Source organism: Emys orbicularis, chromosome 8 (genome assembly GCF_028017835.1).
Source record: "Emys orbicularis isolate rEmyOrb1 chromosome 8, rEmyOrb1.hap1, whole genome shotgun sequence".
NCBI classification, from domain to species: domain Eukaryota; kingdom Metazoa; phylum Chordata; order Testudines; family Emydidae; genus Emys; species Emys orbicularis.
In genome coordinates, this window is record NC_088690.1 from 64,545,572 (window position 1) to 64,558,286 (window position 12,715).

The 12,715-nt window shown below is 49.1% G+C and overlaps 1 protein-coding gene across 1 annotated transcript; it reads right to left on the minus strand.

The window, feature by feature from the left end:
* Positions 1-979: 979 nt before the first annotated feature.
* Positions 980-10,788, minus strand: LOC135882756 (histidine protein methyltransferase 1 homolog). Its single transcript, XM_065409774.1, is given in 3 exon segments — positions 980-1,306; positions 1,308-2,088; positions 10,773-10,788. Coding segments are annotated over 2 exon segments (1,104 nt in total). The 5' UTR covers positions 2,085-2,088; positions 10,773-10,788.
* Positions 10,789-12,715: the final 1,927 nt, after the last annotated feature.

The following is a 12,715-nucleotide window of genomic DNA, read 5'->3' on the forward strand; positions in this document are numbered from 1 at the left end:
CTGGGAATTTTTCAGAGAGAATTTTTAGCAAATACCAAAAACGAAAGGCCTTGATTATAAACTAAGTGTTATCATTAAGCTTCAGAGTTACTACCCCTTAAAATGAAGTGGAGCATTTAAAAGCAGTTTTTTCAGGCTGCCTGCAATCTCAGGCGGACGTCATTTTACCTCTTCTTCAAGTCATAAGGGCTAGTAAGTGCTATTTTTTTAAAAATATAAGCTTATATTCTGGAGCACAAGATACAGCCAAGATTTGTGTTTCTGGTTTCTCCTTCTCTTTCATCATATGGACAATTTTAGCAATGTCTCAAACACCATTCCAGGACTGCCTGTTCATATAATTGATATAAAAAAATTGCAAGCTGTTATGAAAGCTATTTTTGTTGGATAAAAAGTCATCAACTTAAAGGGTTTCCTGCCCTTTATCTGAATAGTGATGTCATCAAAATGACAGCATTATGGATCCTGCACCCAACTTTTATAGGCTTGAGTGACATGGATAAAAATACATTAATCACTATGTAGTGTGACAAATTGGAAAAAACAATTTACTGCAAGTCATAGAGACCTATATGAGAACATAAGAACGGCCCCACTGAGTCAGACCCAAGGGCCATCTAGCCCAGTATCCTGTCTTCCGACAGTGGCCAGTGCCAGGTGCCCCAGAGAGAATGAATAGAACAGGTAATCATCAAGTAATCCATCCCCTGTCGCTCATTCCCAGCTTTTGGCAAACAGAGACTAGGGACACCATTCCTGCTCATCCTGGCTAATAGTCATTGATGGACCTATCCTCCATTAATTTATCTAGTTCTTTTTTGAACCCTGTTATGGTCATGACCTTCACAACATCCTCTGGCAAGGAGTTCCACAGGAAGACATTTCAGAACAACTCAACAGATAAAAAGGCAGCGGGACATCTGGCTATAAATCACTTCTTTATTAAGATATTTAACAGGCACAATGGGGAATGAATGGATTAACTGGAAATCTTAAAGGCCATTTCAATAATGTACCGTGTCAGTCCTTCATCGATAACTTTGACAGTTCTAGTCCTGAACACATTTCTCTCTTCAATGAATTTCTCAAAGATATGCACACCACCTCCCACCCCAAAATAATGTGCTTTGCTAGCCAAATACACGCGGCCATTTTTATCCAACAGTTTAGAAATTGTATCATGCAAAGCACTGTAGTAGTCAGGATTGTAGATGGTCTTGGATGTGAGAATAAGGTCATACTTTGAAAAGGGTTTGTTGCCACTTAACAGGAGTTGGCTAAACTCAGCCCATTCTCCGGAAAAAAAATCTGCACTTAGACATTAGAGCTGGTATGAAGTCTGCTTTCTTGTGCTTCTTTGAAGGAGGTTCACTAATTCCGCCATCACCACCACCATCAGTACAGTTAGCCACTACATTAGGCAAGGTTATTTCATCAATCACAGTGTGGTTATAATCCTGAAAGTGGACTTTTTTAGCTTTTCTTTTTAATGCAAGTATTCCCAGCAGCCCAGCCCCACAACCAAGATCCAAGACTGTCTTGTTGATAAACTGCATTTCAGCCTCTGACAAATAATCCATGAGATCAAAAGTGCATTCCCATATTTTCAGCCCCCCTTCATAGATGCCTGTGATAAGATCAGAGTGAGAAGAAATACTTTTAGACACTATGTCTTCTTCATGGGAGTCATTTGAAAGGGTCATTTCCACCACAGAAATATTTACATAGTATAGGCCCTGTACAGCTTCCATAACTTTATTTTCTAACACTTTGCTGAAATCTTCAGGAATATTATGCTCTTTGGCAACTTTAAAGCTGGCTCGTTTCTTTGGCAGCACCTGGACCTGGCTTTTATCAGGGCTACAGTTTGCTACTGGATCTGCAGTTTTGGGTGTTGCCTCATGTGCACACAGAGACTCCTTGTGCACAACGTTTTCTTCTGATGAAATTTCTTTGCTCTTTTCTGTAGATCCGCCTGGGTTCAAAGAAGCGTGTGCAGATTCCAGCTGCAAGGCTGTATCACCAAGAGTCTCGAGTTCATTTCCTGCTTTCTCTTCAATAGAGAAGTTAAACTGAAAAGCCATTTTCCTATGAAGTACAAAAAAAATAAATCACAGCTTATATCCAAACTTACAATAGGGCAGACACTCATCCAATGAAACTGTTAATATAAATGTGATTTTTCTTCTATGGCTTGTGCAGATAAGAACTTGCTCCCTGGCTGTAAGGCTGCTCTGCCATAGTTAAAAGCTGTCTGCAAAGATCTTTACATTAGTTATCACTATGAAAGCCTCTACTTTGCAGGTATAATGTCCACTTTCTCTGCAAATTCATCTGTTGAATTCTATAAAAAGAGAATATATGTCAAATATCACATTTCATTAAATTGAAAGATAAATACTTTGCGCTTTTATCTATCCAAAGGACAACATAAGTTACAAATATTATCTAATGCCACCTTGTAACATCCCTTTGAGATAAGCAATTATTACTATTCCCATTTCACAGAGGAGAAAACAAAAGACAATTAAGGGATTTGTGAAAGGTAATGCAGGAAGTGAATGGCAGAGTTGAGTAAAGTCTGGTCTCCTGAATAATTTAATCTTGTGCTTTAGTCACAGCCTTCCTCCCTGCAAAGCACACGGACAAGTTCAAGAAGATATAAATCGCTTGCCTACAGGAAACTAAAAGTTCAAATTTGATTGTCCGACAAGAAAATGTGATTGTTCCAAATTTCAGACTGTGGTCTCATTCTCGTCTGTAAATTAAAAGATTATTGCTCTGCATTCTACTTGCTCTATTTTGAACTACTATGCCAGGGTTTCTCCTGTTCTTTTTCAGGGCATCTGATTCTCACTTGGTATTATATGTTTGGTTTTGTCCTCACTTTAAAATAAAAGTGACACCATCAGTCAGATACTGTGCCAGAAATCAAAGGGGTAGCCGTGTTAGTCTGGATCTGTAAAAGCAGCAAAGAGTCCTGTGGCACCTTATAGACTAACAGACGTATTGGATCATGAGCTTTCGTGGGTGAATACCCACTTCGTCGGAAGTTCATGCTCAAGCCCACGAAAGCTGATGCTCCAATACGTCTGTTAATCTATAAGGTGCCACAGGACTCTTTGCTCCTGTGCCAGAAATGAGGCAATTTCTAATTTGAATAAAAATTCTAATATCTAAATAATATTATGGCTTATATTCATATCCATCTAGTTTGAAAACTAGATCCAACCACACAGACTAGCACTACTCTTGTTCTCCACTAGCACCACCTGCAGCTGCACTAATTCTGCACACACTTCACCCCATGCTTAACCTTACTCCTGTGAACAATCCCACTGCTTTGGGAGGTTCTTGTCTTTAATGGAGTCCCACAATCTTGTGAGCAGAGTTTAGCACGTGCATAAATGTTTGCAGGATTGGGGCCAGGGCTTTGTTCTTCTCACATTACTATTTGTGCTACAGTAGCCTCTAGAGTCTAAGATCAGGGCCCCATTGTGCCAGGCACTGTACACGTAGAGCAAGAGACCATTTGTCCTGAAGAATTTGCAATCTCTAAAGAGACCAGACACAGGATGAGAGGGGAAAAGAGGCAGAGAGAGCAGGGGAGTGACTTGCCCAAAGATACTCAACAGGCCCATGGCACAGCTGGGAATAGATGCCATGTCTCCTGGTTCCCACTCCCGTGCTCTATCTGCTGCTTCCCCAGAACAAATCTGTCCCTGGGCCCCCGCTTCTCCCTGGCTGGCTGCGGGGCAGGGGTGTATCCCCACTTTGAACTTTAGGGTACAAATGTAGGGGCCTGCATGAAAACTTCTAAGCTTATCTACCAGCTTAGCTCTGGTCCGCTGCCACCATCTTAAGAATTCCCTCCCTGGGAAGCCTTGAGAAACGTTTCACCAATTCCCTGGTGAATACAGATCCAAACTCCTTGGATCTTAAACAAGGAGAAATTGACCCTTCCCCCCTCCTTCCTTTCACCAACTCCTGGTGAATACAGATCCAAACCCCCTTTGGATCTTAAAACAAGGAGAAATCAATCAGGTTCTTAAAAAGAAGGCTTTTAATTAAAGCAAAAGGTAAAAATCATCTCTGCAAAATCAGTATGGAAAATAACTTTACAGGGTAATCAAACTTAAAGAGCTCAGAGGAATCCCCTCTGTCTTAGGTTCAAAGTATAGCAAACAAGATAAGCACTTTAGTAAAAGGTACATTTACAAGTTGAGAAAACAAAGTAAATCTAAGACGCCTTGCCTGGCTTTTACTTACAATTTTGAAATAAGAGAGACTTGTTTAGAAAGATGGGGAGAACCTGGATTGATGTCTGGTCCCTCTCAGTCCCAAGAGCGAACAACCCCGTAAACAAAGGACACACACAAAAGCCTTTCCCCCCCCAAGATTTGAAAGTATCTTGTCCCCTTATTGGTCCTTGGGGTCAGGTGTCAGCCAGGTTACCCGAGCTTCTTAACCCTTTACAGGTAAAAGGATTTGGAGTCTCTGGCTAGGAGGGATTCCATAGCACTGTACACAGGAGAGCTGTCACCCTTCCCTTTATAGTTATGACACGCCCCCCAAATCACAGATAGTGTTGGACGTCCGGTTCCACACTGGCTGTGATTTCTTCCTGGAGCTCTAGGAGAAAACAGAGTTAATAAAACACATGTACCTTTAGACATACTACTGATTATATAAAAACTAACAATATGTTTTATTTCAAGAACAATTGTTAACCAGTTAACTCTGGGAAACTTTCCCGGGAGAGTGCATCAGCCACTTTGTTAGAAGCTCCCGAAATGTGTTGTATTTCAAAATCAAAATCTTGGAGAGCTAAACTCCACCGAAGAAGTTTTTTGTTATTTCCTTTTGCGGTATGAAGCCACTGTAGCGCAGCATGGTCTGTTTGTAGTTGGAAACGCCGTCCCCAAACATATGGGCGTAGCTTTTCCAGCGCGTACACAATGGCGTAGCATTCCTTTTCGCTGATTGACCAGTGGCTTTCCCTCTCAGACAGTTTCTTGCTGAGAAACACGACAGGATGGAATTCTTGATCCGGTCCTTCCTGCATTAAAACTGCTCCCACGCCTCGCTCGGAAGCATCTGTGGTTACTAGGAACGGTTTGTCAAAGTCTGGGGCCCTTAGCACAGGGTCAGACATGAGTGTTGCCTTAAGCTGGTTAAAGGCCTTTTGACACTTATCAGTCCACTGAACTGCATTTGGCTGTTTCTTTCTGGTTAGGTCTGTCAGCGGGGCGGCGATTTGGCTGTAGTGTGGTACAAATCGCCTATAATATCCGGCCAAGCCTAAGAAGGATTGGACCTGTTTCTTTGACTTTGGAACCGGCCACTTTTGGATAGCATCCACTTTGGCCTGTAGGGGATTTATAGTTCCTTGACCCACCTGGTGCCCCAGGTATGTCACTCTGTTTTGGCCTATTTGACACTTTTTAGCCTTAACAGTTAGTCCTGCCTGCCGGATGCGCTCGAAGACTTTTTTCAGGTGCTCCAGGTGTTCTGTCCATGAATCAGAAAAAATGGCCACATCATCGAGATAGGCAACGGCAGATTCTCCCAATCCCGCCAAGAGACCATCTACAAGTCTTTGGAAGGTGGCGGGTGCATTTCGCAACCCGAAAGGGAGTACATTGAATTCATACACCCCTGCCTGGGTGACGAAGGCTGACCTTTCCTTAGCGGGTTCATCTAGTGGTACTTGCCAGTACCCTTTGGTTAAGTCTAAAGTAGAGATGAATTGGGCATGTCCCAATTTTTCCAATAGCTCATCTGTGCATGGCATTGGATAGTTGTCAGGACGAGTTACAGCATTTAGCTTACGGTAGTCCACGCAAAAGCATATTTCCCCATCTGGTTTGGGAACTAGAACCACTGGAGATGCCCATGCACTGGTAGAGGGGCGGATTATACCCATCTGTAGCATGTCCTGGATCTCCCTTTGTATAGCCGCTTGGGCATGAGGTGACTCCTGGTAGGGTGGGGTTCTAATTGGGTGAGCATTACCTGTGTCAATGGAGTGGTATGCCCGTTCGGTCCGTCCTGGAGTGGCTGAGAAAATCGGTGCAAAGCTTGTGCACAGCTCCTTTATCTGCTGTCGCTGCAGACGTCCCAGGGTCGTGGAGAGGTTCACCTCTTCCACGCCACCATTCCTTTTTCCTTCATAGTAGACACCTGCAGGCCACTCCGCGTCATCAGTTTCCTGGGCTGTAAACTGGCAAACGTTTAATTCTCTAGAATAAAAGGGCTTAAGAGAATTAACATGGTATACCTTAGGCTTTATGTTGGAGGTGGGGGAGGCTATGAGATAGTTAACAGCTCCTAGGCGCTCCTGGACCGTGAATGGTCCTTCCCACGACGCTTCCATTTTATGGGCCTGGAGCGCCTTTAAGACCATGACTTGGTCTCCTACTTTGAAGGACCGTTCTCTGGAATGTTTATCATACCAGGCCTTTTGCTCTTCCTGAGCATCCTTTCGGTTTTCTTTAGCAAGAGCTAAAGAGTGTCAGAGGGTGTTTTGTAGGTTGCTTACAAAGTCTAGAATGTTAGTTCCTGGAGAAGGCGTAAACCCCTCCCATTGCTGCTTCACCAACTGTAATGGCCCCTTAACCTCGCGGCCATACACAAGTTCAAATGGTGAAAACCCTAAACTGGGATGTGGTACAGCCCTGTAGGCAAAAAGCAACTGCTGCAACACTAGGTCCCAATCATTGGAGTGTTCATTTACGAATTTACGTATCATGGCCCCCAAAGTTCCATTAAACCTCTCCACCAGACCATTGGTTTGATGGTGATGAGGGGTGGCAACCAAGTGATTCACCCCATGAGCTTCCCACAGGTTTTTCATGTTCCCTGCCAGGAAATTAGTTCCCGAATCTGTAAGGATGTCGGAGGGCCACCCTACCCTGGCAAAAATGTCTGCTAATGCCTGGCACACACTTTTAGCCTTGGTGTTGCTTAAGGGTACAGCTTCCGGCCATCGGGTAGCAAAATCCATGAAAGTCAGTACGTACTGCTTTCCTCTGGGTGTCTTCTTTGGGAAAGGACCCAGAATATCCACAGCTACTCGCTGAAATGGGACCTCAATTATGGGTAGTGGCTGGAGAGGGGCTTTAACCTGGTCTTGGGGCTTTCCCACTCGTTGGCACACCTCACAAGACCGGACATAATTAGCAACGTCCTTGCCCATTCCCTCCCAGTGGAAGGACTTCCCCAACCGGTCTTTGGTTCTGTTCACCCCAGAATGGCCACTGGGATGATCATGGGCTAAGCTCAAGAGCTTTACCCGATACTTAGTGGGAACTACCAACTGTCTTTGAGGATGCCAGTCTTCCTGGTGCCCACCAGAAAGAGTCTCCTTGTATAAAAGTCCTTTTTCTACAACAAACCGGGATCGGTTAGAAGAGCTGAGAGGCGGTGGGGTGCTCCGTGCCGCCGCCCAAGCTTTTTGAAGGCTGTCATCTGCTTCCTGCTCGGCCTGGAACTGTTCCCTTGATGCTGGAGACATCAGTTCCTCCTTGGACTGTGGACTGGGGCTTGGTCCCTCTGGAAGCGATGCAGGTGCTGGGGTTTTTTCCATTGACTGTGAACCGCTGTCCGCTGGTGCACTATGTGGTATTTCAGGCTCTGGCTGAGCCTCTTGGGTAGGGTTATCTGCTGCTTCCGCCAGTTTAGGCTCGCTGGTGCCCTCTGGCATTTGAGTTGTAGACGGGGTTGCAAGCGCTGGACTCAATGCTGGCAATGGTTCTGGTGCTGGTTGCGTTGCCAGTTCCGGTTCTGGGACTGGCTTTGGCTGGGCCTCTGGGATTGGATCCACTACGGCTGTTGCAGTCGTTGGCAGGGGATCCGGTTCCACCACCTGTGTTTGGGTCTCCGGTAACACAGACGGGGCCCTGGTGGACGGCTCAGGAACAGGGATGGGGGTGAAAGCTTGCTTAGCCTGGCTGCGGGTCACTATTCCCACCCTCTTGGCTAGCTTCACGTGGTTGGCCAAGTCTTCCCCCAGCAGCATGGGAATGGGATAATTGTCATAGACTGCAAAAGTCCACATTCCTGACCAGCCCTTGTACTGGACATGCAACTGGGCTGTAGGCAAGGTTACAGACTGTGACACGAAGGGTTGAATTGTCACTGTAGCCTCAGGGTTGATGAGTTTGGGGTCCACTAGGGATTGGTGGATAGTTGACACTTGTGCCCCAGTGTCCCTCCAAGCGATAACCTTCTTTCCGCCCACTCTCAAGGTTTCCCTTCGCTCCGAGGGTATGAGAGAGGCATCTGGGTCTGAGGTTCTTTGGTGTGATTGGGGTGTAATGAACTGTAATCGGTTGGGGTTCTTGGGGCAGTGAGCCTTTATATGCCCCAGTTCATTACATTTAAAACATCGCCCTGCTAAGGTATCACCGGGGCGATGTTGGTTGATGGAGACTGGTGTGGTGGGGTGAGAAGGCGTCTGGGGTTTCCCTTGGGATGTGGGTGGGGCCTTGGGTTGTCCCCGGTGATAAGGTTTTGTTTCGGTTTGCCCCTTCTGATATTCGCTCCAACTGCTACTAGCTTTTTTCTTTTCTGTCACCTCCACCCATTTGGCTCCAATCTCCCCCGCCTCGGTTACAGTTTTGGGCTTCCCATCTAGGATATACCTTTCTATTTCCTCAGGAACACCCTCTAAAAACTGCTCCATTTGCAATAGGAAGGGCAACTCTTCCGTAGATTTAACATTTGCTCCTGATATCCAGGCATCCCAATTTTTCCCAATGTGGTAGGCATGTCGGGTAAATGACACATCAGGTTTCCACCTTAGGGCTCTGAACCGCCGACGGGCATGCTCAGGTGTTAGCCCCATTCTGATTCTGGCCTTGTTTTTAAAAAGTTCATAACTGTTCATGTGTTCCTTAGGCATTTCAGCCGCCACCTCTGCTAAGGGTCCACTGAGCTGCGGCCTCAGCTCTACCATGTACTGGGTTGGAGGGATGTCGTATCCAAGGCAGGCCCTTTCAAAATTTTCTAAGAAGGCCTCAGTATCATCGCCTGCCTTGTAGGTGGGGAATTTCCTGGGATGGGAAGTGGTACCTGGAGAGGAGTTGTTAGGATGGTCTGATGCACCCTGCCTAGTCCTTGCTGCTTCCAGTTCCATCTCTTTTTCTTTCAGCTCCATCTCTCTTTTATGGGCCTCCTGTTTGGCTTTCTCTTCTCTTTCATGGGCCTCCTGTTTGGCTTTCTCTTCTCTGTCATGTTTGGCTTTTTCCAGCTCCATCTCTCTCTTGTGAGCCTCCTCTTTGGCTTTTTCCTCTCTTTCATGGGCCTCCTCTTCAAGTTTTTTAATTTGAAGCAGTCTTTGATGTTTTCTTTCATTTTCTTCTGCTTCTAGTTTGGCCAGTTCTATTTTGTTAGCTGCTTCTTTGGTAGTCATTTTCCTGTTTTCTTGTGCTGGGTCACACCCTCTGCAGTTGACTGAAACTGGGATGTATTTAGCTCAGGCTCCTGCTGAGTGCTGCTGAGTTAACAGAGACTTTCTAACTAGCTACTTCCGAGGATGTAAAAAGAAAAAAAAACAATTCAGATTGTAAATTACCTTTACCAGATCAAAGTTTGCTCACTTATTGAACGGTTCTCTTAACAAAGGACCTTGTTAAAAAAACTTAACACCTCTGCCTTCAGGCAAGGAGAGATAAGATATGCATCTACCTTCAGCTCTGCTCTCCAAGCAGCTAGAAGGAAAAAAAAAATCTCTTACTGGCTTTTGGGTTTAAAACGATCCCACCGCTGTGCCACCATGTCAAGGCTGTATCCCCACTTTGAACTTTAGGGTACAAATGTAGGGGCCTGCATGAAAACTTCTAAGCTTATCTACCAGCTTAGCTCTGGTCCGCTGCCACCATCTTAAGAATTCCCTCCCTGGGAAGCCTTGAGAAACCTTTCACCAATTCCCTGGTGAATACAGATCCAAACTCCTTGGATCTTAAACAAGGAGAAATTGACCCTTCCCCCCTCCTTCCTTTCACCAACTCCTGGTGAATACAGATCCAAACCCCCTTTGGATCTTAAAACAAGGAGAAATCAATCAGGTTCTTAAAAAGAAGGCTTTTAATTAAAGCAAAAGGTAAAAATCATCTCTGCAAAATCAGTATGGAAAATAACTTTACAGGGTAATCAAACTTAAAGAGCTCAGAGGAATCCCCTCTGTCTTAGGTTCAAAGTATAGCAAACAAGATAAGCACTTTAGTAAAAGGTACATTTACAAGTTGAGAAAACAAAGTAAATCTAAGACGCCTTGCCTGGCTTTTACTTACAATTTTGAAATAAGAGAGACTTGTTTAGAAAGATGGGGAGAACCTGGATTGATGTCTGGTCCCTCTCAGTCCCAAGAGCGAACAACCCCTTAAGCAAAGGACACACACAAAAGCCTTTCCCCCCCCAAGATTTGAAAGTATCTTGTCCCCTTATTGGTCCTTGGGGTCAGGTGTCAGCCAGGTTACCCGAGCTTCTTAACCCTTTACAGGTAAAAGGATTTGGAGTCTCTGGCTAGGAGGGATTCCATAGCACTGTACACAGGAGAGCTGTCACCCTTCCCTTTATAGTTATGACAGGGTCACTCACCCTGCCCCGGGGACCCCCCCTTGTCCCTGGCTGGCTGCGGGGCAGGGGGTCACTCACTCTGCCCCGGGGACCTCTCCTTGTCCCTGGCTGGCTGCGGGGGAGGGGTGACTCACTGTGCCCCGGGGACCCCCCCTTGTCCCTGGCTGGCTGCGGAGGAGGGGGTCACTCACCGTGCCCCGGGGGCCCCCTCGGCCCTAGTATGCATGGCTCCATACAGCCCCTACCGGCCCTTCCCGCCCCTGTGCCGGGCCCGGCCGCCTCACTCCGCCGTGCACTCTGCCCCTCCCCACACAGCGCGGCTCCCTGCCGCGGGGGCTGCTGGGAGAGCGCGAGGTGCGCCGTGGCTGCCGGTGGCAGGACGGAGCTGGGCCGGGCCATGTCCCCGGCGGACCCCGAGCTGCTGCTGCGGGAGCTGGGCGGCTGGGACAGGGCGCTCTGCTGCCGGGAGTAGGGTGACCAGATGACAAAGATGAAATATCGGGATGCGGACCCAACTCTCGGCTCCGACCCCGATACACCCCCAGCTCCCCCATCCCCTCGCTTCCCGGGCCCAGCCTGGGCTCCGAGCTGTGCAGCTGAGCTGCACTCCGGGCCCCTCCTGGAGCTCCCGGCCCAGCCGCTCCCGGGCTCCGTCGCCCCGGCCCTGCAGCAGAGGCTGCTCCGCTCCGCCCCACCTGGGACACTCACCCCCTCAGCCCCAGGCAGCCCCTCTCCAGCCGCGGGGAACTTGGGGACCCACCCAGGCAGGGGGCGAACCAGGCAGCCAGGCCCGGCGCCTCCCAGCAGGAGTGTGTCCGCCTCACGCGTGTCTCCGCCCACCTGGGCCATGCCTGCTCCGTGCTGCCCCCAGACCTACCGCACTGCCCCGAGGGCTGCAGGGCTGCAGCAGCCTCCGCGCTGCGCTCCCAGCCCCGGCCATGGCCCGTGTGCAAACCTGGGAGGGAGGAGGAATGCTTGGGGAAGAGGTGGGGCCAGGGCGGGGATTTGGGGAGAGATCTAATGGGGCAGTGAGGGGGTAGGGCTGTGGGCGGGGCCAGGGCAGGGATTTGGGGAGGGATCTAATGGGGGAAGGAGGGGGCGGAGTCGGGGGGGGCGAGAGCCCCTCCGGACTCCGCCTGTGCACCGGAGCAGGAGGGCAAAATTGCTTGTTTGTCCAGTGTTCCGACCGAACATCAGTCGGGACGTGGGACAAACAAGCAAATATCGGGACAGTCCCGATAAAATCGGGATGTCTGGTCACCCTAGCTGGGAGCTGCCCTGCGTCCTGCCCCATATTCTTCCGTGGCGCCCCGGCCAGGCCAGCGAGGGGCTGTGGGGTATCAGTGGGGCGGGGATGCAGCTGGGGGCTGTGTGTGGTATCACTGGTATGAGGATGGGGCACTGCGGGCTGTCAGTGGGGCAGGAATGGGGCTGTGAGTGCTGTGGGGTGTCACGGGTGGGGCTGTGCGATGCAGGGTGTCACTGGGGCAGGAATGGGGCTGTGAGTGCTGTGGGGTGTCACTGGGGCGGGGCTGGGGCGATGCAGGGTGTCATTGGGGCAGGAATGGGGCTGTGAGTGCTGTGGGGTGTCACTTGGGCGGGGCTGGGCGATGCATGGTGTCAGTGGGGCAGGAATGGGGCTGTGAGTGCTGTGGGGTGTCACTGGGGCGGGGCTGGGCGATGCAGGGTGTCAGTGGGGCAGGAATGGGGCTGTGAGTGCTGTGGAGTGTCACTGGGGCGGGGCTGGGGCAATGCAGGGTGTCATTGGGGCAGGACTGGGGCTGTGAGTGCTGTGGGGTATCATGGGTGGGGCTGGGCAATGCAGGGTGTCGGGGCAGGAATGGGACTGTGAGTACTGTGGGGTGTCAGTCGGGCCGCTGGCAGGGATGGGGCACTGGGGTGGGGCTGAGGCTCTGCAGGGTGCCAGTGAAGCAGGGATGGGGCTGAGGTGCTGCAGGGTGTTGCTGGGGCTGAGGCTCTGTAGGGTGTCACTGGGACGCTGAGGGATGTCACTGCAGTGAGGCTGGGATGCTGGGGGGTTTCACTGGGGCAGGGCTGGAGCCAGGGCACTGGGGGGTATTGCTGGGGCCAGGGTGCTGTGGGGTGTTGCTGGGACAGGAATGGAACTGGTGTC